Genomic DNA, 27,478 nt, shown 5'->3' with positions numbered 1-27,478 from the left:
CGATAATTGGATCCTCCCCGTTCTTCTCTAGCCGCGAGGAGATGTCCTTAACCCTGGCACAGGGCAAGCAACACAGCCTTCGGGACTCCTGGTCGCGGCTGCAGAGAACAGTATCTATCACCCTGGCTATACTATCCCCTACCACTACCACATATCTTTTTACACCCCCCAGTTGAATGGCCTCCTGTACCACGGTGCCGTGGTAGAATTGCCCATCCTCCCTGCAGTCTTTGTTCTCATCCACACAGGAAGCAAGTACCTCGTATCTGTTGGATAGGTCACTGTAATTGTTGTTGTCATCTGTCATTGTTCGTTCTTATGTACACACATAGCCACATAAATATCTATCTCAGATAGTTGTGGATAGAAACATTTTGAAATGTGAGGATGACAAGATCCCAAGATTGACACAAGTTACAAGTTGGTTCTGGTCAGTTTCATGAATGATAGTACAATCCTATTATACTGCTGAACTATATAGTTTTATTGTTGAACTAGAAATAATTAAAATGCAATTGTTTTTTGTGTTCTGTAGCCCAGAAAAGACAATGTGATGCTTGTGAGACAAAGGAACCAAACTTGGATATGAACTGAGGGCTATCTGAAACCCTCTTTCCCTCTCCATTTAGTTGGTTCTCCTCATCTCTCCATCCTCCTGTCCAATTAGTCAATTAAATTTGGGACATTATCACCAGTGTACCTGTAGACTAGGCAATATCTTAGTGGAATTGTGTGAAAGAAGAATTGGTATACTGCATATTTATTTTTAGTTAGTGCCGAGGCGCTCTGGTGAAAGGTGAGATCCCAGTAGTGATTTATTTTTCCCGTATGTATTTTCTCACAATGTTTTAGACATTCTCCTCAGAACTTCAAAATCTTAGACCTTATTTGTCATTTGCAAGAAGAAAGACTTGCATTTATATAATGTTTTTCATGACCTCAGGACATCCCAAAGTGCTTTACAACCAATTAAGTATTTTTGAAGTGTAGTCACTGTTGTAATGTAGGAAACGCGGCAGCCAATTTGCACACAGCAAGGTCCCACAAGCAACGATGTGATAAATGACCAGATAATCTGTTTTAGTAATGTTGGTTAACAGATAAATATTGGCCAGAACACCGGGGAGAACTCTCCTGCTCTTCTTCAAAATAGTGCCATGGGATCTTTTACGTCCACCTGAGTGAGCAGACGGGGGCCTCGGTTTAACGTCTCATCCAAAGGACGGCACCTCCAACAGTGCAGCACTCCCTCAGTACTGCACTGGGAGTATCGGCCTAGATTTTGTGCTCAATTCTCTGGAGTGGGACTTGAACCAACAACTTTCTAACTCAGAGGCAAGAGTGCTGCCCACTGAGCCACGGCACGAGTACTGTGGTTTAAATGTGACAGACGGATATGTGGAGTTCCATGCCATCTATTTAAGAGTTGCTGATGGTTCTCAAATCATTCTTAAAGCTGCTTTGTAATGCAGGCAGTCACAATAGGCAATACAAGACATCCATAGATGAGGGTCTTTTTGTGTAAGGGATAGAATGGGAGGGATCTCGGTGCAAAGTCTGTCTATGGAACTGGTAGATTTAAATGAGAGGATTTCATAGTGACAGATCTGTTCAGAGAGAAATCCTATGAGCATGTGGTTTGGGTGCATGTCACTGATAAATTCCTCTCCTTTTTTTGACCCAATAGCTCTTTTTTACTATGCTGGGCACGGCTACGAATGCTCAGGCCGGAATTACATGGTGCCAGTCAACGCTCCAAATCCATACAGGCCGGAGAACTGCATTAACGTCCAGAAAATCCTGTGCAAGATGCAGGAGAAGAAGACAGCCCTGAACGTTCTCCTACTGGACATGTGCAGGAAATGGTACGGCCATCTCCATTCTTCACTCCTCTCCTCTCCGCTCCTCCCCTCTCCCCACTCTCCACTCCACTCCCCTCCCCAATCACTTCTCCTTTCCACTCAACTCCACTCCTGTCCTCTTCTCCCCACTCTTTGTGCGACTTGCTTTAAGGAACCGCATTCAAAAATATATATGCCAAGAATAGTGTATGTGCTGTCAGGATTCATTGTGCTGCACGGGGATTGGAAGGTCCCACTCCACCTACGATACATCAACATGCGTCACTAGTTTCAGATCCACATTATTAAGGGAGAAGTGTCTTCAAACAAATTGCAACATAATCTCTACATATTATTTAGTGGATATTTGGACAATAATGAGCAGCATTCTCCTATACAGTGACCTTTGGCATTAGTTGCCTAGTAGTCCCCTGTGAGTTATCATTTGGGTTTCCATTGTACAGCTGCAGTTCCAGGAACTTGCACAGTTTACAACTTCACAAATCTCTGATGTGAAAGGAGTCTTCTGATGTTAGTTTTCTTCTTCAGCGGGGACTCCTCGGTAACAACGACAACTTGCACTTATATAGTGCTTTTAATGTAGCAAAACGTCCCAAGGCGCTACACAGTGGTGTTATCAGACAAAATTTGACACAGAGCCACATAAAGAGACGTTAGGACAGGTGACCAAAAGCTTGGTCAAAGAGCTAGGTTTTAAGGAGTGTCTTAGAGGAGAGAGAGGTAGAGAGGCGGAGAGGTTTAGGGAGGGAATTCCAGAGTTTACGGCCTAGGCAGCTGAAGGCACAGCCGCCACTGTTGGGGTGATGAAAATTAGGGGTGCACAAGAGGCCAGAATTGGAGGAACGCAGAGATTTCGGAGGGTTGTAGGGCTGGAGGAGGTTACAGAGATAGGGAGAGGCGAGGCCATGGAGGGATTTGAAAACAAGGATGAGAATTTTAAAATCGAGATGTTGCCGGACCGGGAGCCATTGTAGGTCAGCAAGCACTCGGTGCGAATTAGGATACGGGCAGCAGAGTTTTGGCAGCCCTTCAGTTAGAAACAGCCGCAGCACATGGTTTAAATTCCCAAATTGGCCTAGTTCAGTGGTGACTTTTTTTGCATTTTGACTGATTTTCCTGGGGGTGATTTTCGTGTCACCGCTGCCAAGTTTGCGCTTAAAAACAGGAGGTCAGTAATGGGACCAAAATGATGTAACCGGTGGAATCGCCGACTTTTAAAGGTAATGTACCTGCTGCTGTTGGTTCTGCACACAAGATGCCTGCTGCTCTGAGGCAGTGTTGTCCAATAGAAATTGCTGACTAGCCACAGGTGTGGCTATGGCGACTCCGTTTTAGCCACATGCACTAATTTTAGTAGAAAACACCTCTCACAATACAGGTAAATGTACTTCATGTGTATATTTACTTAACAAACATCTACCACCGTTCAGTAACCAAGGAAGTAAAGCACCTCACAATGATCAAAAAACACAAGCACACTAGGCGTTTTGTCTCACCATTTTATAAACAAATGCACAAAAAGGTTAAAGTTCACACGCACACACATGCAAATGTAAATATTGAGATCACAGGCCCAACGACGGTGCCTATTACTCATTTTTAAATTTCCTAATCAGAAATACAATTAGCCACATGTGGCTAACTTATTGGAAAACACCGCTCTAAAGTGCTTTGATTCTCAACACGAATATTCCTCCCTTTAAGGTGCAGGCCCTTCACATTCGATCGTCTGCCTGATCTACCCCTCCAGATCGGCAAGCTGCCTATTGGGCGGCAGGTTACATGTTGGCAGCTTGTCGATAACATCCCAATTAGGGCCCAGGACCAAAATTGACCAGGTGCCGTTCTGATTCCTTTGGATGGCAGCCTTGTACGTCCAGTCCATAATCCCCCCGCTACCGAATAACACCGAAAGGGGGAAACGCCCCCCTGAGTGTTTGGGCCCTTGTAGCACACATCCTACCTGTCAACTGGCTTCAGATTCAGGTTCCATCACTCCTACCTGTAATACGTGAAAGTATCTGCCATTGAGAGACTTGAGATGTTTCAGTGACTCCTTCTGTATTTGTTTTCTAGGTATAATCAGGAGTACCTTCCTTCAGAACTACAGCCACTTGCTCCCACTGGGAATATTGTTTATGGATATGCAACGTGAGTAGCCCTCCTGAGATTCCCTTCGGAAAGTAAATGATAACCGTGCACAGGCATGTTCTCTACTTGGTATCAACCCTGGGGGCTCGTAGGTCAGATGCAGGACTAAGCTCTTCATATCTGGGCCACAACAATCATCTTCCAACCACAACCTCAAGATCCTCCCTCTCCCGCTGAGGCAGTATGACATAAGTACAGGAGATGACCATTCAGCCCCTCAAGCCTGTTCCGCCATTTAATTAGATCATGGCTGATCTGTACCTTAGCTTCATTTACCCGCCTTGGTTCCATATCCCTTAATATCCTTGCTTAACAAAAATCTATCAATCTCAGACTTGAAATTTTCAATTGACCCCCAGCCTCAACAGCTTCTTGGGGTAGAGAGTTCCAGATTTTATTGACATTTCTATACCCCCCCCCCCCCGGCTCCAGCTAAACTAGGGTAAAAGATCCAAATGAGCTCGCTTCTGGTGAGAGCCGGGGCATGTGTCACAACATACACAGTGCCATCCCGTGATTTTTCTGTCCATGGAAGTTAATGGATGGAAAATCGCTTCTGGGATTGGAATCCTGATGTGATCCTGCAGTTGCCATGTGGATTTTTTGACTCCCTGATAACCTGGGTGGAACAGTAGCAATTGCTGCCAAATCACCTGTAAAGCCTAGTCCACAGCCACACACACAGGGGAAATCGCAGGCCCGTTGTCTGCCGTCGATTATTAGCGGGGTTCGAGAACTGCGTGACTGATGGGAGATGCTCTCCCTACAGTAGCGAGCATTCCTAATAAAGAAAGAAAGTTCCCAAGGGTCTTGCAGGGTGTCCCTGGGAGCATGTTATTATTTGCTGAGCGTTCTCCAAACACAAAAAAAATTGAAAACCACAGCTCCAGATATTTGGTAAATTGCCACTGAAAAGAAGTAAAGAAAGATCTTGCATTTATGTAGCGCCTTTCACGGCCTCAGGACGTCACAAAGATCTTTACAGCCAATGAAGAACTTTTGAAGTGTAGTCACTGTTGTAATGTAGGAAATGCGGCAGCCAAGTTGCGCACAGCAAGGTCCCACAAACAGCAATGAAATAATGACCAGATAATCTGTAATGGTCCTTTAGTTTCATGTTTGCCTCCCATAGCCACTAACAACTGAGTTCCTTGATTATAGCCCTGACGGCAGCTGTGACTTTCCTGGCATTGCCCTCTCCAGCGCATCCAGGACCCACCCAAAATGGGTGACCCCTGCGGGCAGCTCCAGATGCAGCTTTGCACCATGTCATCTGAGGCCGAGGTGGCCATGTTTTCCAGCCGCTGAGCGGCTGAACCTGGATGTACAGACCAGTGAAATGATTGTGCACCCACTGGTCTAAACTAGTCACCTAGACAAGGTACCAGAGGACAACCGGCTCCTGTAAGCCAGTGTTGTCCAGTAGAAATTGCTGACTAGCCACTAGTCATAGCAACATCATTTTAGCCACAGGCACTCATTTAAGTAGAAAACACCTTACACACAATACATGTGAATATACTTCACGTGCGTATATTTACTTAACAAACATCTACCGCCATTCAGTCACCAAGGAAGTAAATCACTCAAAACGATCAAAAAACACTCGCACATTCTGCTTTTCATCTTAGCACTTTACCAACAAAGGACCAAGAAGGTTAATGTTCAAATGCTGTGCGAATACGAGTATTGAGAACACAGGCTCAACAACAGTATATATTACTCATTTTTTAATTTCCTTATCAGAAACGTAATTGGCTACATCTGGTTTCCCAATTAGCCACTTGTGGCAAGTGGCTGATGTATTGGACAATGCTGCTGTAGAACCAGTAGTCAGGCCTTCAGGAGACAGGGAGAGAAAAGGGGTATAAATTGGGAGTGGGAAGCAATCCGAATCTGTAGCGATGGAAAAATGTCATATTTTTAATCTGCGCTGGAATTGCAGGTGTGAAGATGCGGAAGCATATGAGGTACAGGACGGAGAGCACAGCTCAGGAATCTTTATGAAGTATCTCAAGAGGCACATTCTGAAGAAAGAGAAAGTCACCCAGATCTTAGAGAATGTCTCTGAGGGTAAGTATGGTCCTTCCAACTTTACCATAAAAACTACCCTTCTTTGCTGATAATAAGAACATAAGAAATAGGAGCAGGAGTAGGCCATACGGCCTCTTGAGGCTGCTCCGCCATTCAATAAGATCATGATTGATCTTCGACCTCAGCTCCTCTTTCCTGCCTAATCCCCATATCCCTTGATTCCCCTAGAGTCCCAAAATCTATCTATCTCAACCTTGAATATACTCAACAACTCAGCATCCACAGCCTTCTGGGGTAGAAAATTCCAAAGATTCACAACCCATTGTGTAAAGAAATTCTTCTTCATCTCAGTTTTAAATGGCCGACCTCTTTATCCTGCAACTATGCCCTCTAGTTCTAAACTCTGCAGCCAGGGGAAACAACCTCTCAGCATCTACCCTGTCAAGCCCCCTCAGAATCTTGTATGTTTCAATGAGATCATCTCTCATTCTTCTAAACTCCAGAGACTATAGTCCCATTCTACTCAACCTCTCCTCGTAGGACAACCCTCTCATCCCAGGAATTAATCTAGTGAACCTTAACAATGTTATGCTTATCGCATCTATTGCTCTGCAGGAAATGAGAAAAAAAAGAAAGAACTTTATATAGTTCCTTTCACAACCACAGGATGTCCCAAAGCGCTTTACAGCCAATGAAGTACTTTTTGAAGTATAGTCACTTGTAATGTAGGAAACGCAGCATCCAATTTGCACACAGCAAGGTCCCACAAACAACAATGTGATAATGACCAGATAATCTGATGTAAAAGATCTCACGGCACTATTCAAATAAAAGCAGGGGAGTTCTCTGTGTCCTGGTCAACATTTATCCCTCAACCAAACTCATTGAAAAATGATCTAGTCATTTACCTCATTGCTGTTTGTGGGATCTTGCTGTGCGCAAATTGGCTGCTGCGTTTCCTACATTACAACAGTGACAACACTTCAAAAGTACTTCATTGGCTTTGAGGTGCATTGGGACTTCCTGAGGTCATGAAAGGTATTGTATAAATGCAAGTCCTTCCTTTATCAGAATGAAGGGGAAAGGGGAAACGAACAGAGAGCGAGGAAGTATCACTGGATTGGTACAGATAATATAAAGTTCCTCGTTACAAATGGACAGCTTATAAATAGAAACAGGGAAGTAGTAAAACCCAGGTCATGTAAATAGATACATGAATGTCTGATGGAAATAACAAAGAAAAATACATCCTCAATGTTTCCACCAATCAGGCCAATGACAGAGTTACAGCAGAACAAAACAATATGAAAGAGAGCTGAGCCACAGTGAGAAAATTCTGAACCCCTGCCTGCTCTCCAGCAGGATAAATAAGAAATAAAGAGTTGACTTTGGACATGAGTTGCACAATACGACTCTCTTGATTATAGAAAAGACAGACTTGCATTTTTATAGCACCTTTCATGACCTGGGGACGTCCCAAAGTCCTTTACAGTCAATTAAGTGCTTTTGAAGTGTTGTCGCTGTTGTAATGTAGGAAACGTGACAGCCAATTTGTGCGCAGCAAGGTCCCACAAACAGCAATGATATAATGACCAGATCATCTGTTTTTAGTGATTTTGGTTGAGGGATAAATGCTGGCCAGGACATCGAAATAGTGCCATGGGATCTTTTACGTCCACCTGCGAGGGGCAGACAGGGCCTCAATTTAACGTCCCATCCCAACAACGGCACCTCCGACAGTGCAGCACTCCCTCAGTATTGCACTGGAGTGTCAGCCCATAAAAGAAAAGTCTGAAAATTCACAATGCCTAAAATACAACACTAGCAAATCTTGTACATAAAAGACACTTAAAATTTAAAACACACTCTCCACCTTGCTTTCCCCTCTTCAAAGCTGCACTTATTACGCACGGGTCAATCTGTTTGCATTGAAAAATCCAACACTGTCATGTGGTAAAACTCAACATGTTTGATTGACATCAATTCATATAAATATATATATATATTTATATTTATATTATTCTGTAAAACAGGCATGATGTGGAGATGCCGGTGATGGACTGGGGTGGACAAATGTAAGGAGTCGCACAACACCAGGTTATAGTCCAACAGCTTTATTTGAAATCACAAGCTTTCGGAGCTTTGCTCCTTCGTCAGATGAAGGAGCAAAGCTCCGAAAGCTTGTGATTTCAAATAAAGCTGTTGGACTATAACTGGTGTTGTGCGACTCCTTACATCTGTAAAACAGCTAAGCGGCTGGTAATTCATATTTAAGTGTACTGACTTTTATTCACTGGAACATAGACTCCTCTTTTACTGCATAATGATGGTACAAAAAGTGCTACTAAAATCATTCAAATTGGCAATTTAATTTTTTTTCTCTACTTTATATACCTAATTCCCTTTTGAAAGTTACTATTGAATCTGCTTCCACCACCCTTTCAGGCAGTGCATTCCAGATCATAACATCAGAAAATTCTCCTCATTTCCCTTCTGGCTCTTTTGCCAATTATCTTCAATCTGTCCTCTGGTTACTGACCTTCCTGTCAGTGGAAATAGTTTCTCTCTATCTACTCAATCAAAACCTTCATAATTTTTGAACATCTCTATTAAATTTCCCCTTAACCTTCTCTGCTTCAAGGAGAACAAGCCCAGCTTCTCTAGTCTGTCCAAATCACTGTGTCACCCATATTGTCCTTTTTAATTTCTGTCTACACAAAAAATTGTTTGTATAAGTAAGCAAAAATTGTTTGGTAAACTTCTTTTAATTTGGAGAGGGAGAAGTACCCAAAGTGGGCAATTTTAACCTAACCCGCCCATTGGGAAATGGACGGATCGGGTGTAAAGCTGGTGTTACACCCCATCCAATTTTACTCTCTGTTGAAGTCATTGCAAAGTAATATTGGACGGGGAGTAAAACCAGCATTGCACCCAAACCCGTGGTTTTCCCGCCCGGCGAGTTAGGTTAACAATACCCCCAAACTATCTGTCATTTTTGTTACGATGAAGTTGCAAGGAAGTGAGGTGATGCATCTTTTAGAAAGACTTGCACTGATTGATGCCTTATCAGATCGCTCAACTGTTTCACTTATAATGTATGACTTTGAAGTGTAGTCATGGTTCTCATGGGGAAGAACCCAACGTTTACATTATTTTGTGCTACTTTTAACACAGTTTACATTATTGCATTGTGTGATTGTAAGTAAAGAAAAAGTTTGCCAAACACTTTCTCATGGAGATGTGGCCCCTTTAATGAACAGACTAGTACTATACTTGTAATATCGTTTCTTGTTTTAGAAACTGGTATTGTACAGACAGCTCTCTCTTGATGGTTTAGTGGTTGGATACACTGCTCAATGTGGCACTGAGACACATGGAGCAGGAAAGTCCCAAGTGCAATATCCAAGCTGTGCTGAGTTAGCTGATTTCAGCTGGGAACTGCGTTTTGCTATTTTGACCTCCAGGCTGAGCTAGTGACAAACACACACAAACACTTTCCAGTATATGTGTGTGTGTGTGTGTGTGTCTGTGAGACATCAGCATTCGGCTTGATGCCTTCTCAGTCAAATAGTTCTCAACATTCACTGTCAAGGCTGACACATGAAAAATTGCCTTTGTTTTGTTCTCAGGATATAGCTATGCTGGCAAGGCCGCATTTATTGCCCATCCCTAGTTTCCCTGAGAAGGTGGTAGTGGTGAACCTTCTTCTTGAACCATGCAGTCCTTGTGGTGATGGTGCTCCCACAATGATGTTAGGTAGAGAATTCTGGGATTTGTGCCCAACATCAATGAAGGAGTGGGGATATATGTCCAAGTCATGATGGCATGTGACTTGGAGAGACTGGTTTTTGCCACAACATTGCTACTCTTGTCTTTCGCAGTAGTAGAGGTCTCAGGGGAGGGAGGTGCTGTCGAAGAAACCTTGGTGAGATTTTGCAGTTCACCCTGTAGACAGTACACTCTGCAACCATAGGGCACCAATCTTGGGTGAGGTATCAAAGGGTTGGCTCCAGTCATGGAACTGTATCCAGCAAAAATCCATGCCTTCAAGGGAGGATGGGAGAAATTTGAAAAAGAGGATGCAGTCTGACACAGTGCCTATCAGTGTGCTATACAATGAGTAGAAGGAACCAGGCCTGTGTAAGGAAGTGTGAGCTGATTTCAGTCATTAGTTAATGCAGTTTCCATATAATGGTTGATACACACATACGTATCATAGACTGTTATGTGTGCAGCCCCCTGGTTCTGAGTTCAGGTTAAGTATACAGTGGTAACAGTGCTGTCCAAAGAGATGAGGCAATCTGGCTTTCTCTTAAAGAACTCATGGCTTGCACAGGCTAGAATTGAAAGACTGATGTTATTGTTTAATTGTATGTGGACAGCACTTTTACATTTTGTTTAATAATTGTGGTTATAAAGTAGCCTGTCACTCCCAACCAGTTGACAAATGTAAGGAATCTTACAACACCAGGTTATAGTCCCAACTGTTTTATTTGAAAATCACAAGCTTTCGGAGGCTTTCTCCTTCGTCAGGTGAGCGAGTGTGGGATTCCATGGAAGGTTACCGCATTTATATTCAGAGAACAATACCTGGTGATTACAGATAATCTTTCCAACTGCCCGTTGTCAAGGCAATCAAAGTGTTCAGACAGAGTGATGTTACCTACAGGACCACCGAATACACAAACGGCCAGAACACAAAACAGAGAGAGAGAGGGAGAGAAACATCCGAAAGGAAGAGAAAGACAGAGAATGACCCGTTGTGTTAAAAACAGATAACTTTTTTTCGCTGGTGGGGTTACGTGTAGCGTGACATGAACCCAAGATCCCGTTTGAGGCCGTCCTCATGGGTGCGGAACTTGGCTATCTATTTCTGTTCGACGATTTTGCGTTGTCGTGTGTCTCGAAGGCCGCCTTGGAGAACGCTTACCCGAAGATCGGTGGCTGAATGTCCTTGACTGCTGAAGTGTTCCCCGACTGGGAGGGAACCCTCCTGTCTGGCGATTGTTGCGCGGTGTCCGTTCATCCGTTGTCGCAGTGTCTGCATGGTCTCGTCAATGTACCATGCTCCGGGGCATCCTTTCCTGCAACGTATGAGGTAGACAACGTTGGCCGAGTCACAGGAGTATGAACCATGTACCTGGTGGGTGGTGTCCTCTCGTGTGATGGTGGTGTCTGTGTCAATGATCTGTCATGTCTTGCAGAGGTTGCCGTGGCAGGGTTGTGTGGTGTCGTGGACGCTGTTCTCCTGAAAGCTGGGTAATTTGCTGCGAACGATGGTCTGTTTCAGGTTGGGTGGCTGTTTGAAGCCGAGTAGTGGAGGTGTGGGGATGGCCTTAGCGAGGTGTTCGTCGTCATCGATGACATGCTGAAGGCTGGGGAGAACATGGCGTAGTTTCTCCGCTCCGGGGAAGTACTGGATGACGAAGGGTACTCTGTTGGTTGCGTCCCGTGTTAGTCTTCTGAGGAGGTCTATGCGATTTTTCGCTGTGGCCCGTCGGAACTGTCGATCGACAAGTCGAGCGTCATATCCCATTCTTACGAGGGCGTCTTTCAGCGTCTGTAGGTGTCCATCGCGTTCCTCCTCGTCTGAGCAGATCCTGTATATTCGCAGGGCCTGTCCATAGGGGATGGCCTCTTTGACGTGGTTAGGGTGGAAGCTGGAAAAGTGGAGCATCGTGAGGTTGTCCGTGGGCTTGCGGTAGAGTGAGGTGCTGAGGTGCCCGTCTTTGATGGAGGTTCGTGTGTCCAAGAAAGAAACCGATTCTGAGGAGTAGTCCATGGTGAGCTTGATGGTGGGATGGAACTTGTTGATGTTATCGTGTAGTCTCTTCAGTGATTCTTCGCCATGGGTCCATAGGAAGAAAATGTCGTCGATGTATCTGGTGTATAGCGTTGGTTGGAGGTCTTGTGCAGTGAAGAAGTCCTGCTCGAACATGTGCATGAAAATGTTGGCGTATTGGGGTGCGAATTTGGTCCCCATGGCTGTTCCGTGTGTTTGGGTAAAGAACTGGTTGTCGAAGGTGAAGACATTCTGATCCAGGATGAAGCGGATGAGTTGTAGGATGGCGTCTGGAGATTGGCTGTTGTTGGTGTTGAGTACTGAGGCTGTTGCAGCGATGCCGTCATCGTGGGGGATACTGGTGTAGAGTGCCGAGACGTCCATCGTGGTGAGAAGTGTTCCTGGTTCAACTGGTCCGTGGGTGCTGAGTTTTTGTAGGAAGTCTGCAGTGTCGCGACAGAAGCTGGGGGTTCCCTGTACGATGGGTTTCAGGATGCCCTTGACGTATCCAGAGAGGTTCTCACACAGGGTTCCGTTGCCTGATACGATAGGACGTCCGGGTGTGTTGGCTTTGTGTATCTTTGGGAGGAAGTAGAAGTCTCCCACACGGGGAGTACGTGGTATGAAAGCACGTAGGATGCTTTGAAGGTCTGGATCGAAGGTCTTGATCGGTTTGTTGAGCTGGTGGGTGTGTTCCTTGGTCAGATCTGCGGGTAACCGTCTGTAGTGTTCCTGGTTGTCCAGTTGTCGGTATGCTTCTTTGCAATAGTCCGTTCTGTTCTGTATGACGATGGCTCCTCCTTTGTCCGCTGGTTTGATGACGATGTTGCGGTTGGTCTTGAGAGCGTTGATGGCGTTGCGTTGTGCTCGGGTGACATTCTGGACTGTCTTGTGAGTGCGGCTGATGAATCTGGCATTGACTCATTTCCTGACAGCTTGAGCATACATGTCAAGTTTAGGGCAGCGACCCTCCGGAGGAGTCCAGTTTGACTCTTTCTTCTTCGGTTGCTGTACCGCGGATCCCTCTGTCTGCTGTTCCGGATCGTTGATTGTCTCATTGGGTTCGCTGCTGAAACCTTGGGATTTGTGGAAGAATTCCCGGAGTCTCATTCTCCTGATGAGTTCCTCTGTGTCCGCCGCGAGACCAATGGGGTCCATTTTGGTGGTGGGGCAGAAATTGAGCCCTCGGCTGAGAACTTCGATTTCGTCTGGTTGAAGGGTGTGGTCGGATAAATTGACGATAGACTTCCCTGTGGTTGTAACCGTGGTACCGGGGGAGGCTTGGTTGATGCTGGTGGTGATGCCGAGTTTCTCAAGCTTCCTGCTCTTGGTTTTCATGTAGGCGGCGTAGTTCCGTTGCCTCGTCTGCCCCACCACCAAAATGGACTCCATTGGTCTCGCGGCGGACACAGAGGAATTCATCAGGAGAATGAGACTCCGGGAATTCTTCCACAAATCCCAAGATTTCAGCAGCGAACCCAATGAGACAATCAACGATCCGGAACAGCAGACAGAGGGATCCGCGGTACAGCAACCGAAGAAGAAAGAGTCAAACTGGACTCCTCCGGAGGGTCGCTGCCCTGAGCTTGACATGTTTGCTCAAGCTGTCAGGAAATGCGTCAATGCCAGATTCATCAGCCGCACTCACAAGACATTTCAGAATGTCACCCGAGCACAACGCAACGCCATCGACGCTCTCAAGACCAACCACAACATCGTCATCAAACCAGCGGACAAAGGAGGAGCCATCGTCATACAGAACAGAACGGACTGTTGCAAAGAAGCATACCGACAACTGGACAACCAGGAACACTACAGACGGTTACCCGCAGATCCAACCAAAGAACACACCCACCAGCTGAACAAACTGATCAAGACCTTCGATCCAGACCTTCAAAGCATCCTACGCGCTTTCATCCCACGTACTCCCCGTGTGGGAGACTTCTACTGCCTCCCAAAGATACACAAAGCCAACACACCCGGACGTCCTATCGTATCAGGCAACGGAACCCTGTGTGAGAACCTCTCTGGATACGTCAAGGGCATCCTGAAACCCATCGTACAGGGAACCCCCAGCTTCTGTCGCGACACTACAGACTTCCTACAAAAACTCAGCACCCACGGACCAGTTGAACCAGGAACACTTCTCACCACGGTGGACGTCTCGGCACTCTACACCAGTATCCCCCACGATGACGGCATCGCTGCGACAGCCTCAGTACTCAACACCAACAACAGCCAATCTCCAGACGCCATCCTACAACTCATCCGCTTCACCCTGGATCACAATGTCTTCACCTTCGACAACCAGTTCTTTACCCAAACACACGGAACAGCCATGGGGACCAAATTCGCACCCCAATACGCCAACATTTTCATGCACAAGTTCGAGCAGGACTTCTTCACTGCACAAGACCTCCAACCAACGCTATACACCAGATACATCGACGACATTTTCTTCCTATGGACCCATGGCGAAGAATCACTGAAGAGACTACACAATAACATCAACAGGTTCCATCCCACCTTCAAGCTCACCATGGACTACTCCTCAGAATCGGTTTCTTTCTTGGACACACAAATCTCCATCAAAGACAGGCACCTCAGCACCTCACTCTACCGCAAGCCCACGGACAACCTCACGATGCTCCACTTTTCCAGCTCCCACCCTAACCACGTCAAAGAGGCCATCCCCTATGGACAGGCTCTGCGAATACACAGGATCTGCTCAGACGAGAAGGAACGCGATGGACACCTACAGACGCTGAAAGACGCCCTCGTAAGAACGGGATATGACGCTCGACTCCTCGATCGACAGTTCCGACGGGCCACAGCGAAAAATCGCATAGACCTCCTCAGAAGACTAACACGGGACGCAACCAACAGAGTACCCTTCGTCGTCCAGTACTTCCCCGGAGCGGAGAAACTACGCCATGTTCTCCGCAGCCTTCAGCATGTCATCGATGACGACGAACACCTCGCTAAGGCCATCCCCACACCTCCACTACTCGGCTTCAAACAGCCACCCAACCTGAAACAGACCATCGTTCGCAGCAAATTACCCAGCTTTCAGGAGAACAGCGTCCACGACACCACACAACCCTGCCACGGCAACCTCTGCAAGACATGACAGATCATCGACACAGACACCACCATCACACGAGAGGACACCACCCACCAGGTACATGGTTTATACTCCTGTGACTCGGCCAACGTTGTCTACCTCATACGTTGCAGGAAAGGATGCCCCGGAGCATGGTACATTGGCGAGACCATGCAGACACTGCGACAACGGATGAACGGACACCGCGCAACAATCGCCAGACAGGAGGGTTCCCTCCCAGTCGGGGAACACTTCAGCAGTCAAGGACATTCAGCCACCGATCTTCGGGTAAGCGTTCTCCAAGGCGGCCTTCGAGACAAACGACAACGCAAAATCGTCGAACAGAAATAGATAGCCAAGTTCCGCACCCATGAGGACGGCCTCAACCGGGATCTTGGGTTCATGTCACGCTACACGTAACCCCACCAGCGAAAAAAAGTTATCTGTTTTTAACACAACGGGTCATTCTCTGTCTTTCTCTTCCTTTCGGATGTTTCTCTCCCTCTCTCTCTCTGTTTTGTGTTCTGGCCGTTTGTGTATTCGGTGGTCCTGTAGGTAACATCACTCTGTCTGAACACTTTGATTGCCTTGACAACGGGCAGTTGGAAAGATTATCTGTAATCTCCAGGTATTGTTCTCTGAATATAAATGCGGTAACCTTCCATGGAATCCCACACTCGCTCACCTGACGAAGGAGAAAGCCTCCGAAAGCTTGTGATTTTCAAATAAAACAGTTGGACTATAACCTGGTGTTGTAAGATTCCTTACATTTGTCAACTCCAGTCCATCACCGGCATCTCCACATCATCCCAACCAGTTGGAGGAAGAAGACTTAGTTGAGGCAGTTTGCCAGAGCATGTGAGTTCCCAATCTCAGTCTTGTTGCTATGGTTGGACTTTGAGTAGAGGCCAGGGCCCTCTCTCAGTTTTACCAGGTGGAGAGTTTCTGTATCTGTGAGCTAGTTCCTGCTGTACCTGAAGATCCAAATATATCTCCTACTGAAATGTAAAGATGCAACTATATGTGGGGAGTACAGTACATTGAAAGCATTGGCCCCTACAATTATCCTCTTATTGTACTGGAAGGCTGTTTCATTGTGGGCCTAGGAAGATGACATATTAAGAATACATTGATACAGGATAGATAGTTGTAAAACTGAACTAGAGTATTCCCTGATTGTTAAGTGGGGTAAATGCAGTTCCCACCTTAGCATTACGAACATACAAACAATGACGGACAGGAAAAGACCCTCTGGTCCATCTACAGTTGTCCCACACAACTGTGATGCCTTGTGCATCACAACATGTAAACCCCTCACCCCAACCGAAAGCCATGTGATCTCCCACGAGAGACTAAAAACACAGGCCAATATGGGAAATTCCTCTCCGACCCCCCTTAGGCGATCGAAACTAGTCCAGGAGAACACTCCCACCCCGAAAATGTCATGAAGTTACCTACCTTTTGTCCGGGGTATTTGCATTTGTACGTTGAGCCACACAGACCAGGATGGCACCAGGTTCACCCTCAGTCTGGGCTAAGTTAGCTGACCTAAGTCAGGAGTGCTACAGTTGACTGAAAAGTTCTTGGGTTAGGGAAGAGAAGGATTAGCGAGGGCTCCTACTCTTGATCATCATCCAGTGACTGTCCCCCCCTCCCCCCAACCCTTTGCTAGAAAATCCCATTGTTTTTTTGGCATCACGTGAGGGCAGGATTGATACTGGCTGTGACGCCCTCCACAGCACTCACAATCTAGGCTCATACATGAAGAATGGCCAATTGGAGGTGCCAACCTGGTGAAGCTACAACACAGGACTACATGCATGCTAAACAGCGGAACCAAATGCTATAGACAAAGCTAAGCAATTCTACAACCAACGGATCAGATCAAAGCTCTGCAGCCCTGCCACATCCAGTCGTGAATGGTGATGGACAACGAAACAACTAACGGGAGGAGGAGCTCTGTAAACATCTCCATCCTCAATGATGGCAGAGTCCAGCACATCAGTGCAAAAAACAAGGCCAAAACATTTGCAACCATCTTCAGCCAGAAGTGCCAAGTGGATGATCCATCTCGGCCTCCTCCCAATATCCCCACCATCACAGAAGCCAGTCTTCAGCCAATTCGATTCACTCCACATGATATCAAGAAGCGGCTGAGTGCACTGGATACAGCAAAGGCTATGGGCCCCGACAACATCCCGGATGTAGCGCTGAAGACTTGTGCTCCAGAATTAGCCGCGCCTTTAGCCAAGCTGTTCCAGTACAGTTACAACACTGGCACCTACCCGACAATGTGGAAAATTGCCCAGGTATGTCCTGTCCACAAAAAGCAGGACAAATCCAATCCGGCCAATTACTGCCGCATCAGTCCACTCTCAATCATCAGCAAAGTGATGGAAGGTGTCGTTGACAGTGCTATCAAGCAGCACTTACTCACCAATAACCTGCTCACCGATGCTCAGTTTGGGTTCCGCCAGGACCACTCGGCTCTAGACCTCATTACAGCCTTGGTCCAAACATGGTCAAAAGAGCTGAATTCCAGAGGTGAAGTGAGAGTGACTGCCCTTAAAATCAAGGCAGCGTTTGACCGAGTGTGACACCAAGGAGCCCTCGTAAAATTGAAGTCAATGGGAATCCGGGGGAAAACTCTCCAGTGGCTGGAGTCATACCTAGCACAAAGGAAGATGGTGGTAGTTGTTGGAGGCCAATCATCTCAACCCCAGGACATTGCTGCAGGAGTTCCTCAGAGCAGTGTCCTAGGCCCAACCATCTTCAGCTGCTTCATCAATGACCTTCCCTCCATCATAAGGTCAGAAATGGGGATGCTCGCTGATGATTGCACATTGTTCAGTTCCATTCGCAACCCCTCAGATAATGAAGCAGTCCATGCCCGCATGCAGCAAGACCTGGACAACATCCAGGGTTGGACTGATAAGTGGCAAGTAACATTCACGCCAGACAAGTGCCAGGCAATGACCATCTCCAACAAGAAAGAGTCTAACCACCTCCCCTTAACATTCAACGGCATTACCATCGCCAAATTCCCCCACCATCAACATCCTGGGGGTCACCATTGACCAGAAACTTAACTGGACCAGCCACATAAATACTGTGGCTACAAGAGCAGGTCAGAGGCTGGGTATTCTGCAGTGAGTGACTCACCTCCTGACTCCCCAAAGCCTTTCCACCATCTACAAGGCACAAGTCAGGAGTGTGATGGAATACTCTCCACTTGCCTGGATGAGTGCAGCTCCAACAACACTCAAGAAGCTCGACACCATCCAGGACAAAGCAGCCCGCATGATTGGCACCCCATCCACCACCCTAAACATTCAATCCCTTCACCACCGGCGCAACGTGGCTGCAGTGTGTACCATCCACAGGATGCACTGCAGCAACTCGCCAAGGCTTCTTCGACAGCACCTCCCAAACCCACGACCGTTACCACCTAGAAGTAGAAGGGCAGCAGGCACATGGGAATAACACCATCTGCACGTTCCCCTCCAAGTCACACACCATCCTGACTTGGAAATATATCGCCATTCTTTCATCATCACTGGGTCAAAATCCTGGAACTCCCTACCTAACAGCACTGTGGGAGAACCTTCACCAGATCCCGGACTGCAGCGGTTCAAGAAGGCGGCTCACCGCCACCTTCTCAAGGGCAGTTAGGGATGGGCAATAAATGCTGGCCTTGCCAGCGACGCCCACATACCATGAACGAATTTTTTTTTAAATTGGAGGAGATACCAATGTGCTGCGCTGCTGTGAACTGTACCCCAGCTGAGAGTCTGCACCTTCAGGAGGGGATTGGGGGGCAAAAAACAGAAAAGAAATAAAAAGCGTTGGACTCCCGACCAGGAGATCGAGGCCGGGCTGATCTTGGGTGTATATATTGAGGGATGGGAAGAGGTAGCTCGCTTTGCACAGTGTTCAATTATACCTCCAAACTGTTTGAACAAAAAGAAGCATCTACTTTGGACATGAGTTCCACAGTATGATTCTCTTGATTATAGAAAAGACAGACTTGCATTTCAATAGCACCTTTCACAACCTCAGGATGTCCCAAAGTGCTTTACAGCCAAAGAAGTATTTTTGAAATGTAGTTATTGTTGTAATGTAGGAAACATGGCAGCCAATTGCACACAGCAAGCTCCCACAAACAGCAATGAGATAATGACCAGATCATCTGATATAGTGATGTTGCTTAAGGGATAAATATTGGCCAGGACACCGGGAGAACTCCCCTGCTCTTTTTTGAAATAGTGCCGCGGGATCTTTTATGTCCACCGGAGGGCATACAGGGCCTGTGTACTGTACTGGAGTATCAGCCTAGATTATGTTCTCAAGTCCCTGCAGTGGGACATGAACCCACAACCTTCTGAATCATTTAGGTAAAAATACTTGAACAAAACTAAACCACTTTTCTCGTTCAGACACAGAGTTGTTCATCAACATCAACCATTTCTGCCTGGTTGATAATTTTGTCATTTTAAAAGGTCTGTGGTAATCGGACTCCTCTTTGTGTGGCTGGACCTGCGTAAGCAGTGACCTCATTTGCCTGAAATGCACACTGAGCTTCCAGATGGAGGAAACTTGAGCCTCTTGGCCTGGTGGCCATTGACAGCTGCCTCTTCGGTGGACCAGCAGCTCGATGCAGGACGGAGAATGTAGAAAAGCACTCCCAGCTTTTCGACGGGTGATCAAGATCAAAGGCTCTGACGGTTTAAATAGATACAGACACTGTGATTAAAGAGATTAAATCTCTGACTGGCTGGAGGTATCATGCAACGAGGGGTCTGTGGAGTGGCCAGAGATAAAGGGTCAGAATTTGCTGGAAACTTGCGAATGGTGCATCTGCGACGCACAGCATTACTATTTGCAGGAAGTTATGGCGTGAGCGACTCGGGCGATCGCTAGGCCATAAATTTCCTGGGACTCTCTGCGCCGCTTGTCCGTGTACCTCGCCCAAACAGTGAGACTCCCTGCCTCGCCCCCATCTAATCAATGGCCATGTCCAATTTGCTGAACTACTTTGATCTCCGCTGCAATTTAAACTGAACCAGAACGATAATGGGAGTTGTTGTGAGAAGAACATGCTCTTTGAATAAGGAGTTTGATACAGTGGCCTCCGCTCCCAACTGTATTTGAATGCTGCCTTGGAGCAGTGCTTCATGGCCGCTGTATTTCCCGAGTGCAGTAAAAATGGAATAGAGAACTGGCTCGGAAAAACCGCATCACAGGCACCTCTAGTAGTTACGTGCACATTCTGACATACTTTCAATACGCACATCTCTTCCTGCATCTCATTGATACCCTCCCATTCTCTCATCGCCGTATCCTTGCTATCCTCTTGGATTAAAAAACAAACTTGCATTTATATAATGCCCTTCAGATCCTTCGGACATCCCAAAGCGCTTCACTTTTGAAGCGTAGTCACTGTTGTTTTATAGGCAAATGAGGCAGTCAAATTGTGCACAGTCAGATCCCACAAACTGTAATGAAATAAATGACCAGATAACTGTTTTTGGTGGCGTTAGTTGAGGGATGAATGTTGACTGAGTGAACTCCTCTGCTCTGCCTGGTTTCTCTCACATTATTTCCTCGGTGTGTGTAACCTGCTCCACTCAATGTGTTAATTTAAATAAACTGCTTATATTTGCATTTACGGTTTTGGTCTTCAGATTGAATCCGATATTTCATCATGTTTTCACCTCCTGATCTAATCGTGCACAATCATAATCCCCACTCATAGGACAAGACGAGGGAGGCACCAGATCATAATCCCCACCCACAGGATAGGACGAGGAGGATACCAGATCAAAGACTCCACCCACAAGACAGGGCTAAGCGAGGCATCAGATCACAGACCCCAACCACAAGACAGCTGATGCAAAAACTATTTTAAAAAGTTTCTCTGTGAAATAATGTTACGTACCACCTGTTATAGACAGCATAACGAAACGCCTGTTATAGAGAGTACACGTGTATCTAGAAGGTACACGTTTATCTAGAGAGTAGACGTATCTCTAGAGGGTACACAGAAGTTAACTAGTGTTGGGCTTGGGAATAAATGAATGATTAGAATATTAATATTATTTAGCCAGTGGACCAGAATAAGGATTTTTAACCCCTGATCATTTTTTTTTAACCACAGAGAGATAAGGTGAATGACTAAACATCGCTAGTCATACGTCAACATGCTGTCAATGTTTTGGACCTATTTCCGATTAAATTAGTGCCTTCTGTTATTTTGTATCACAGACATGGGGAAGGACCAGCTAATTACTGGAAAGCAGGTGATGGAGATTAGACACACCCTGAAGGAGCGCCGTGCGCTGACAGACGTAGTCTGTGCCACGGGTCACACGGTGCAGCTCAGAGTGAGGAATGAGTGCTGGAGACGAGCCAACGGTAAGATGCCCAGCTTCGCCAACCAGGTTACAGGGAGCAATTTTAACTCTGTCTCCCACAATAATCCATAAGGTAGTGTAAAGTAACCCCGGTATTCTTTTCATTATATTTTACATTATATGCCCCCAATTTGTTGGTAGGGTTCAATGTCCTTCACTTGCCCATCCCCAACAAAACAAATATCCCACCGTTACAATTTTGTAGGCGAGATCACTGTTGGAAGCAAGTACCCGGCCCACTCATTACTGATGAATCACATGCTCTCCTCTGCTGTGGGATCTCTTTAACTCAAACTCCATTGTCAACGTATTATTGGTGTGCCTCATTCCAGCAAACCAACTCCTCAACCCAATTAGCAATTCCCCTCCCCCCACCTACTTCAATAACCCCCACCTCCTCTGTTTAGTGAAATTACTGCTATATAAATTTGGATGCTTCTGGGACAAGTCTCCTTCTAAATGTTGTGAATAGACAGACTATCTCCATGACATAAACGATAAAGTCCACGATCTTGTTGTCTGGAGCTTGATGTGAACGCTACTGTGCAGTGCTGCCACCTGCAGGACTGAGACTACGATACATTTCATATAATATCACAATAATTAGGTTTTGGAACAACCTTCGATTGTAATTCTGATTATACCTTTATGCTTATTAACATCTTTAGGAACAGGAGTAGGCCATTCAGCACCTCGGACCTGCTCCGCCATTCAATTAGATCATGACTGATCTGCACCTCAACTCCGTTTACCCACCTTAGCTCCATATTCCCTTGGTACCCTTACCTAACAAAAATCTATTGATCTCAGTCTTGAAAGCTCCAATTGTCCCCCAGCATCCACAGCCTTCTGGGGAAAGAGTTCCAAATTTCTACTACCCTTTGTGTCAAAAAAGTGCTTCCTGATTTAACTCCTGAATGGCCAAGCTCTAATTTTAAGGTTATGTCCCCTTGTTTTTGATACCCCCACCAGAGGAAATAGTTTCTCCACATCTACCCCATCGAATCCTTTTAATATTTTAAACACCTCAATCAGATCACCCCTCAATCTCGTATACTCAAGGGAATACAAGCCAAGTTTATGCAACTTGTCCTCATAATGTATCCCTCTAAGCCCCGATAGTCTAGTGAATCTGTGCTGCACCCCATCCGAGGCCAATATGTTTTTTCTGAGATGTGGTGCCCAGAGCTGACCGCAGTACTCCAGATGAGGTCTGACCAAGGCTCTGTACAACTCCAGGGAGTCTCATTCCACTTTTCTCAGGTCAGGCTCTGACTCCGAATTGAGGCAGCATTTACAGTGACTACAGAATCAGAGCAGCGCAAATTTGCTTTGCACCAACAGTCCTGTTATAGTGCGAACACATCCTGATTCCCCTTAGCTACAGTGGGTTTAGAATGAGTAGTGTGGGGCTGGGTAATCTGACAATGCTGGTTATTTTAGTTATATTAAATACTGTACTGTGCATGGGGGAATACCCAGAGCATTCTGTGAGCACCTCCTAGCAGTGCACTGAGAGGCCAAACACTCCTGAAAATACCAAGAAATCTGGAACACTCCCAGAAATGGTCATGGTTTTAAACTGTAGAATTCCACGCACACTGCGCATATCCATAGAACAGATAACAGGTAGTGAGTTAAATATTTGAACATAATTGCGCATCAAAAGGTACTTCAAAACTTTTGCAGGATCACCCTCATGATTTATGTTTTCACCTGAACCCCTCGATTGGATTCCAGCCTGTAACTCATTTCCAGGTCTATTCTGTTCTACATCCAAATCATCTGAACCCCTCGATTAGATTCCAGCCACTTAATCACACCCAGGTATCCATTCAATATATTACTCATCTGAAGCCCTTGATTAGATCCAGCCTGTAACTCACTCCAGGTACCTTGATGATCTGGCTGGTAATGTGGGCATGTTAGTGGTCGGAGGAAGATGTTGATCTCTTGTGCTGCTCTAACTTTTACATCATTAAGTGCAGCATTGGTAAGCTAGTGCCAGTAGTACAGTTTTTCTTTAGCCTGATTGCCTCTGCTGCCTCCTGATATTGAGGTCACTTCTGCCCCTTGTGTTGCTGTGACCTCTTTGATCTCGAAGCCACTGCTGTCTTCTGATGTGGAGGTCAGTTTCCTTTGTTAGGGAGGTCATGGCTATTCTGTAGTATTGCATATAGTATAGGGTTGCCAACCCTCCAGGATTGTCCTGGAGTCTCCAGGAATTAAAAATTAATCTTCAGGACAAAGTCAGCATGGCTTTATGAAGGGGAAGTCATGTCTGACAAATTTGCTTGAGTTCTTCGAGGATATAACGTATAGGGTGGATAAAGGGGAACCAGTGGACATAGTGTATTTAGACTTCCAGAAGGCATTCGACAAGGTGCCACATAAAAGATTATTACTTAAGATAAAAAATCACGGGATTGGGGGTAATATTCTGGCATGGGTGGAGGATTGGTTATCGAACAGGAAGCAGAGAGTTGGGATAAATGGTTCATTTTCGGACTGGCAACCAGTAACCAGTGGTGTTCCACAGGGGTCGGTGCTGGGTCCCCAACTCTTTACAATCTATATTAACGATTTGGAGGAGGGGACCGAGTGCAACATATCAAAATTTGCAGATGATACAAAGATGGGAGGGAAAGTAGAGAGTGAGGAGGACATAAAAAACCTGCAAGGGGATATAGACAGGCTGGGTGAGTGGGCGGAGATTTGGCAGATGCAATATAATATTGGAAAATGTGAGGTTATGCACTTTGGCAGGAAAAATCAGAGAGCAAGTTATTTTCTTAATGGCGAGAGACTGGAAAGTACTGCAGTACAAAGGGATCTGGGGGTCCTAGTGCAAGAAAATCAAAAAGTTGGTATGCAGGTGCAGCAGGTGATCAAGAAAGCCAACGGAATGTTGGCTTTTATTGCTAGGGGGATAGAATATAAAAACAAGGAGGTATTGCTGCAGTTATATAAGGTATTGGTGAGACCGCACCTGGAATACTGCATACAGTTTTGGTCTCCATACTTAAGAAAAGACATACTTGCTCTCGAGGCAGTACAAAGAAGGTTCACTCGGTTAATCCCGGGGATGAGGGGGTGGACATATGAGGAGAGGTTGAGTAGATTGGGACTCTACTCATTGGAGTTCAGAAGAATGAGAGGCGATCTTATTGAAACATATAAGATTGTGAAGGGTCTTGATCGGGTGGATGCAGTAAGGATGTTCCCAAAGATGGGTGAAACTAGAACTAGGGGGCATAATCTTAGAATAAGGGGCTGCTCTTTCAAAACTGAGATGAGGAGAAACTTCTTCACTCAGAGGGTGGTCGGTCTGTGGAATTTGCTGCCCCAGGAAGCTGTGGAAGCTACATCATTAGATAAATTTAAAACAGAAATAGACAGTTTCCTAGAAGTAAAGGGAATTAGGGGTTATGGGGAGCGGGCAGGAAATTGGACATGAAGCTGAGTTCGGATCGGTCAATGCCCTGTGGGTGGCGGAGAGGGCCCAGGGGCAATGTGGCCGGGTCCTGCTCCGACTTCTTGTGTTCTTTAGATTTGTGGTTGGGATCAGATCAGCCATGATCTTATTGAATGGCGGAGCAGGCTCGAGGGGCCGATTGGCCTACTCCTGCTCCAATTTCTTATGTTCTTATGTTCTTATGCAGCCAGCAAACCCAGGAGAAAAATCATATGGGCATTAAAAATTGTGTTTTTAAAAAAAAATGTCAGACATGGGGGGAGGAAAAGGCTGTTTGACAGTCAAAAATCATCCAGTCAGATAATGAAGAGTCTATTCTATGGTGTCTATGGTGCAGGAAGGCGGTGCTCAGCAAGTATGGACCTGTTGGGTGACTAATGGCGGGGCGGTTGGAGGCGGGAGGTTATGTGTTGACACCTCCAGGAATATGTCCAACCAGAGTTGGCAACCCTAGAACAGCACCTTTGTCAAACGTGGCATGTTCCTAACCCAAGTCACCTGTACATGGGAGCAGGTTTACAATCTCCGGATTTCACAAGATAACTGCAGACGAGGAAGGTCATTCAGCCCATCTTGGTTCATCCATCTAGAAAGACCTTAAAGTCTCCCCATTGTAACATCCAATTGATTCCTAAGATCTCACCTCCACTGCTCTATCTGGAAGTTTATTCCACACATTGATCATTCTTAGTATAAAGAACTTCCTGATATCAGTCCTAACTAGTTTGAAACTGTGTCCCCTTGTTCTAATCCCACAATTTAAAGTAATATTCCAGGCTTACTCTTTGCAGTCCCTTAACAATCTTATATTCCCCTATAAGATCATCTTCCTGATGCCTTTCTTCTAAGTTGAAAAGTTCAAGTTTCTCCAGTCTTCCACCATAATTCAAACCTCTCTGACAGTAGGGATCAACCTTGTGGCTTTTCTCTGCACTGCCTCCAGTGCTTGAATGGCTCCCTTGTTTCTTGGTGACCAAGCTTAGACACAGTACCATGGCCTGAGCTCTGTATGGTTTGATCACTACTTCCGCTACTCCTTGGTGTCCTGGCCAACATTTATCTCTCGACCAACATCACTAAAATAGATTATCTGGTCACTATTGCATTGCTGTTCGTGGGGCTTTGCTGTGCGCAAATTGACTGCCACGTTTCCTATATTACAACAGTGACTACACTTCAAAAGTAATCAATTGGCTCTGGGATATCCTGAGGTAATGAAAGGCGCTATATAAATTCAGTTCTTTCTTTCTTTCTCTGACTTATGTTCTACTGTTTTCACTACGTAGTTCAGCACTTTACTGGCTTTGTTGGTTCCTGCTCTATATTATGAACATACGAAAAATGACGGACAGGAAAAGACTCAATGGTCCAGCCAACCTGTCCCATACAGTTGTGATGCCTTGTAATACATACTCTCCCCACTCCATGTATAACCTCCGGGGAGAGGTAAAAAACCGGATGAAAACCCAGACCAATTAGGGAAAAAAAATCTGATAAGTTCCTCGCCGACCCACTATAGGCGATCAAAGCTAATCCAGGAGACCATTCTGGCCCTAATTAACATTATACATTTTAGAAGAAGTGATCTCCTCCCCAGCCAGAAACAGGTCCAGCTCTCGCTTGAAGGAATTCAGAGAATCAGCGTTCACTGCACGAGCCGGCAGCCTGTTCCACAGGCCTGTTATTCACCGCATCATAACATCTCACCTAGTTCTGTCTTTACATAACTTGAGATTGTGATCCCTGGTCCTCCATAACCTATTTAGTTAAAACAAACTGTCCACATAAACATAAGCTTATCCCTTCATCATCTTATAAACCTCAATCAAATAACCTCTAAGTCTACATTGGAACATAGGAATAGAAGTAGGTCATTCAGCCCCTCGAGCCTGTTCCGCCATTCAATCAGATCATGGCTGATCTGTATCTTAACTCCATCTACCCACCTTGGTTCCATAACCCTTAATACCCTTACCTAACAAAAATCTATCAATCTCAGTTTTGAAATTTTCAAATGACCCCCAGCCTCAACAGTTTTTTGGGAGAGAGAGTTCCAGATTTCCACTACCCATTTTGTGAACAGGTACTTTCTGACATCACTCCTGAACGGCCTAGCTCTAATTTTAGGGTTATGCCCCCTTGTTCTGGACTTTGCCACCACAGGAAATAGTTTCTCTCTATCTACCCTATCAAATCCTTTAATCACCCCTTAATCTTCTATATTCAAGGGAATACAAGCTTAGTCTGTGCAACCTACCCTCATAATTTAACCATTTTAGCTCCGGTATCATTCTGGTGAATCTGCACTGCACCCCCTCCAAGGCCAATATATCCTTCCTGAGGTGCAATGCCCAGAACTTAGTGCAGTACTCCATATGCAATCTAACCAGAACTTTGTACAGCTGTAACATAACTTCCATCCCTTTGTATTCCAGCCCTCTTGAGATAAAGGCCAACATTCTATTAACCTTTTTAATTTTTTTTTGTACCTGTCATTAGCTTTTAGTGATTTCTGTACTTGGACCCCTAAATCTCTCTCTTCATCTACAGTTCCTAGCTTCTCACCATTTAGAAAATACTCTGATCTATCTTTCTTAGGTCCAAAGTGGATGACCTCACACTTTCCCACATTGAACTCCATCTGCCACAGTTTTGCCC

At 45.7% G+C, this 27,478-nt stretch overlaps 2 protein-coding genes across 13 annotated transcripts in view; one reads left to right on the top strand and one right to left on the bottom strand.

Annotated features, from left to right (window-relative positions):
- LOC137304714 (uncharacterized) overlaps positions 1–27,478 on the bottom strand; it is a 217,036-nt gene that overhangs the window by 80,053 nt on the left and 109,505 nt on the right. The window lies entirely within an intron of this gene.
- Positions 1–27,478, top strand: part of malt3 (MALT paracaspase 3) — a 105,919-nt gene that overhangs the window by 67,787 nt on the left and 10,654 nt on the right. For all 3 annotated transcript variants that reach the window (XM_067973393.1, XM_067973392.1, XM_067973391.1), the window contains 4 exons: positions 1,688–1,865; positions 3,939–4,013; positions 5,959–6,086; positions 21,197–21,346. In XM_067973393.1, the coding sequence (XP_067829494.1) occupies positions 1,688–1,865; positions 3,939–4,013; positions 5,959–6,086; positions 21,197–21,346 (531 nt within the window). The remainder of the gene's footprint in view (positions 1–1,687; positions 1,866–3,938; positions 4,014–5,958; positions 6,087–21,196; positions 21,347–27,478) is intronic.

Source organism: Heptranchias perlo, chromosome 38 (assembly GCF_035084215.1).
Source record: "Heptranchias perlo isolate sHepPer1 chromosome 38, sHepPer1.hap1, whole genome shotgun sequence".
NCBI lineage: Eukaryota > Metazoa > Chordata > Chondrichthyes > Hexanchiformes > Hexanchidae > Heptranchias > Heptranchias perlo.
This window is presented reverse-complemented; position numbering and strand designations above follow the sequence as displayed.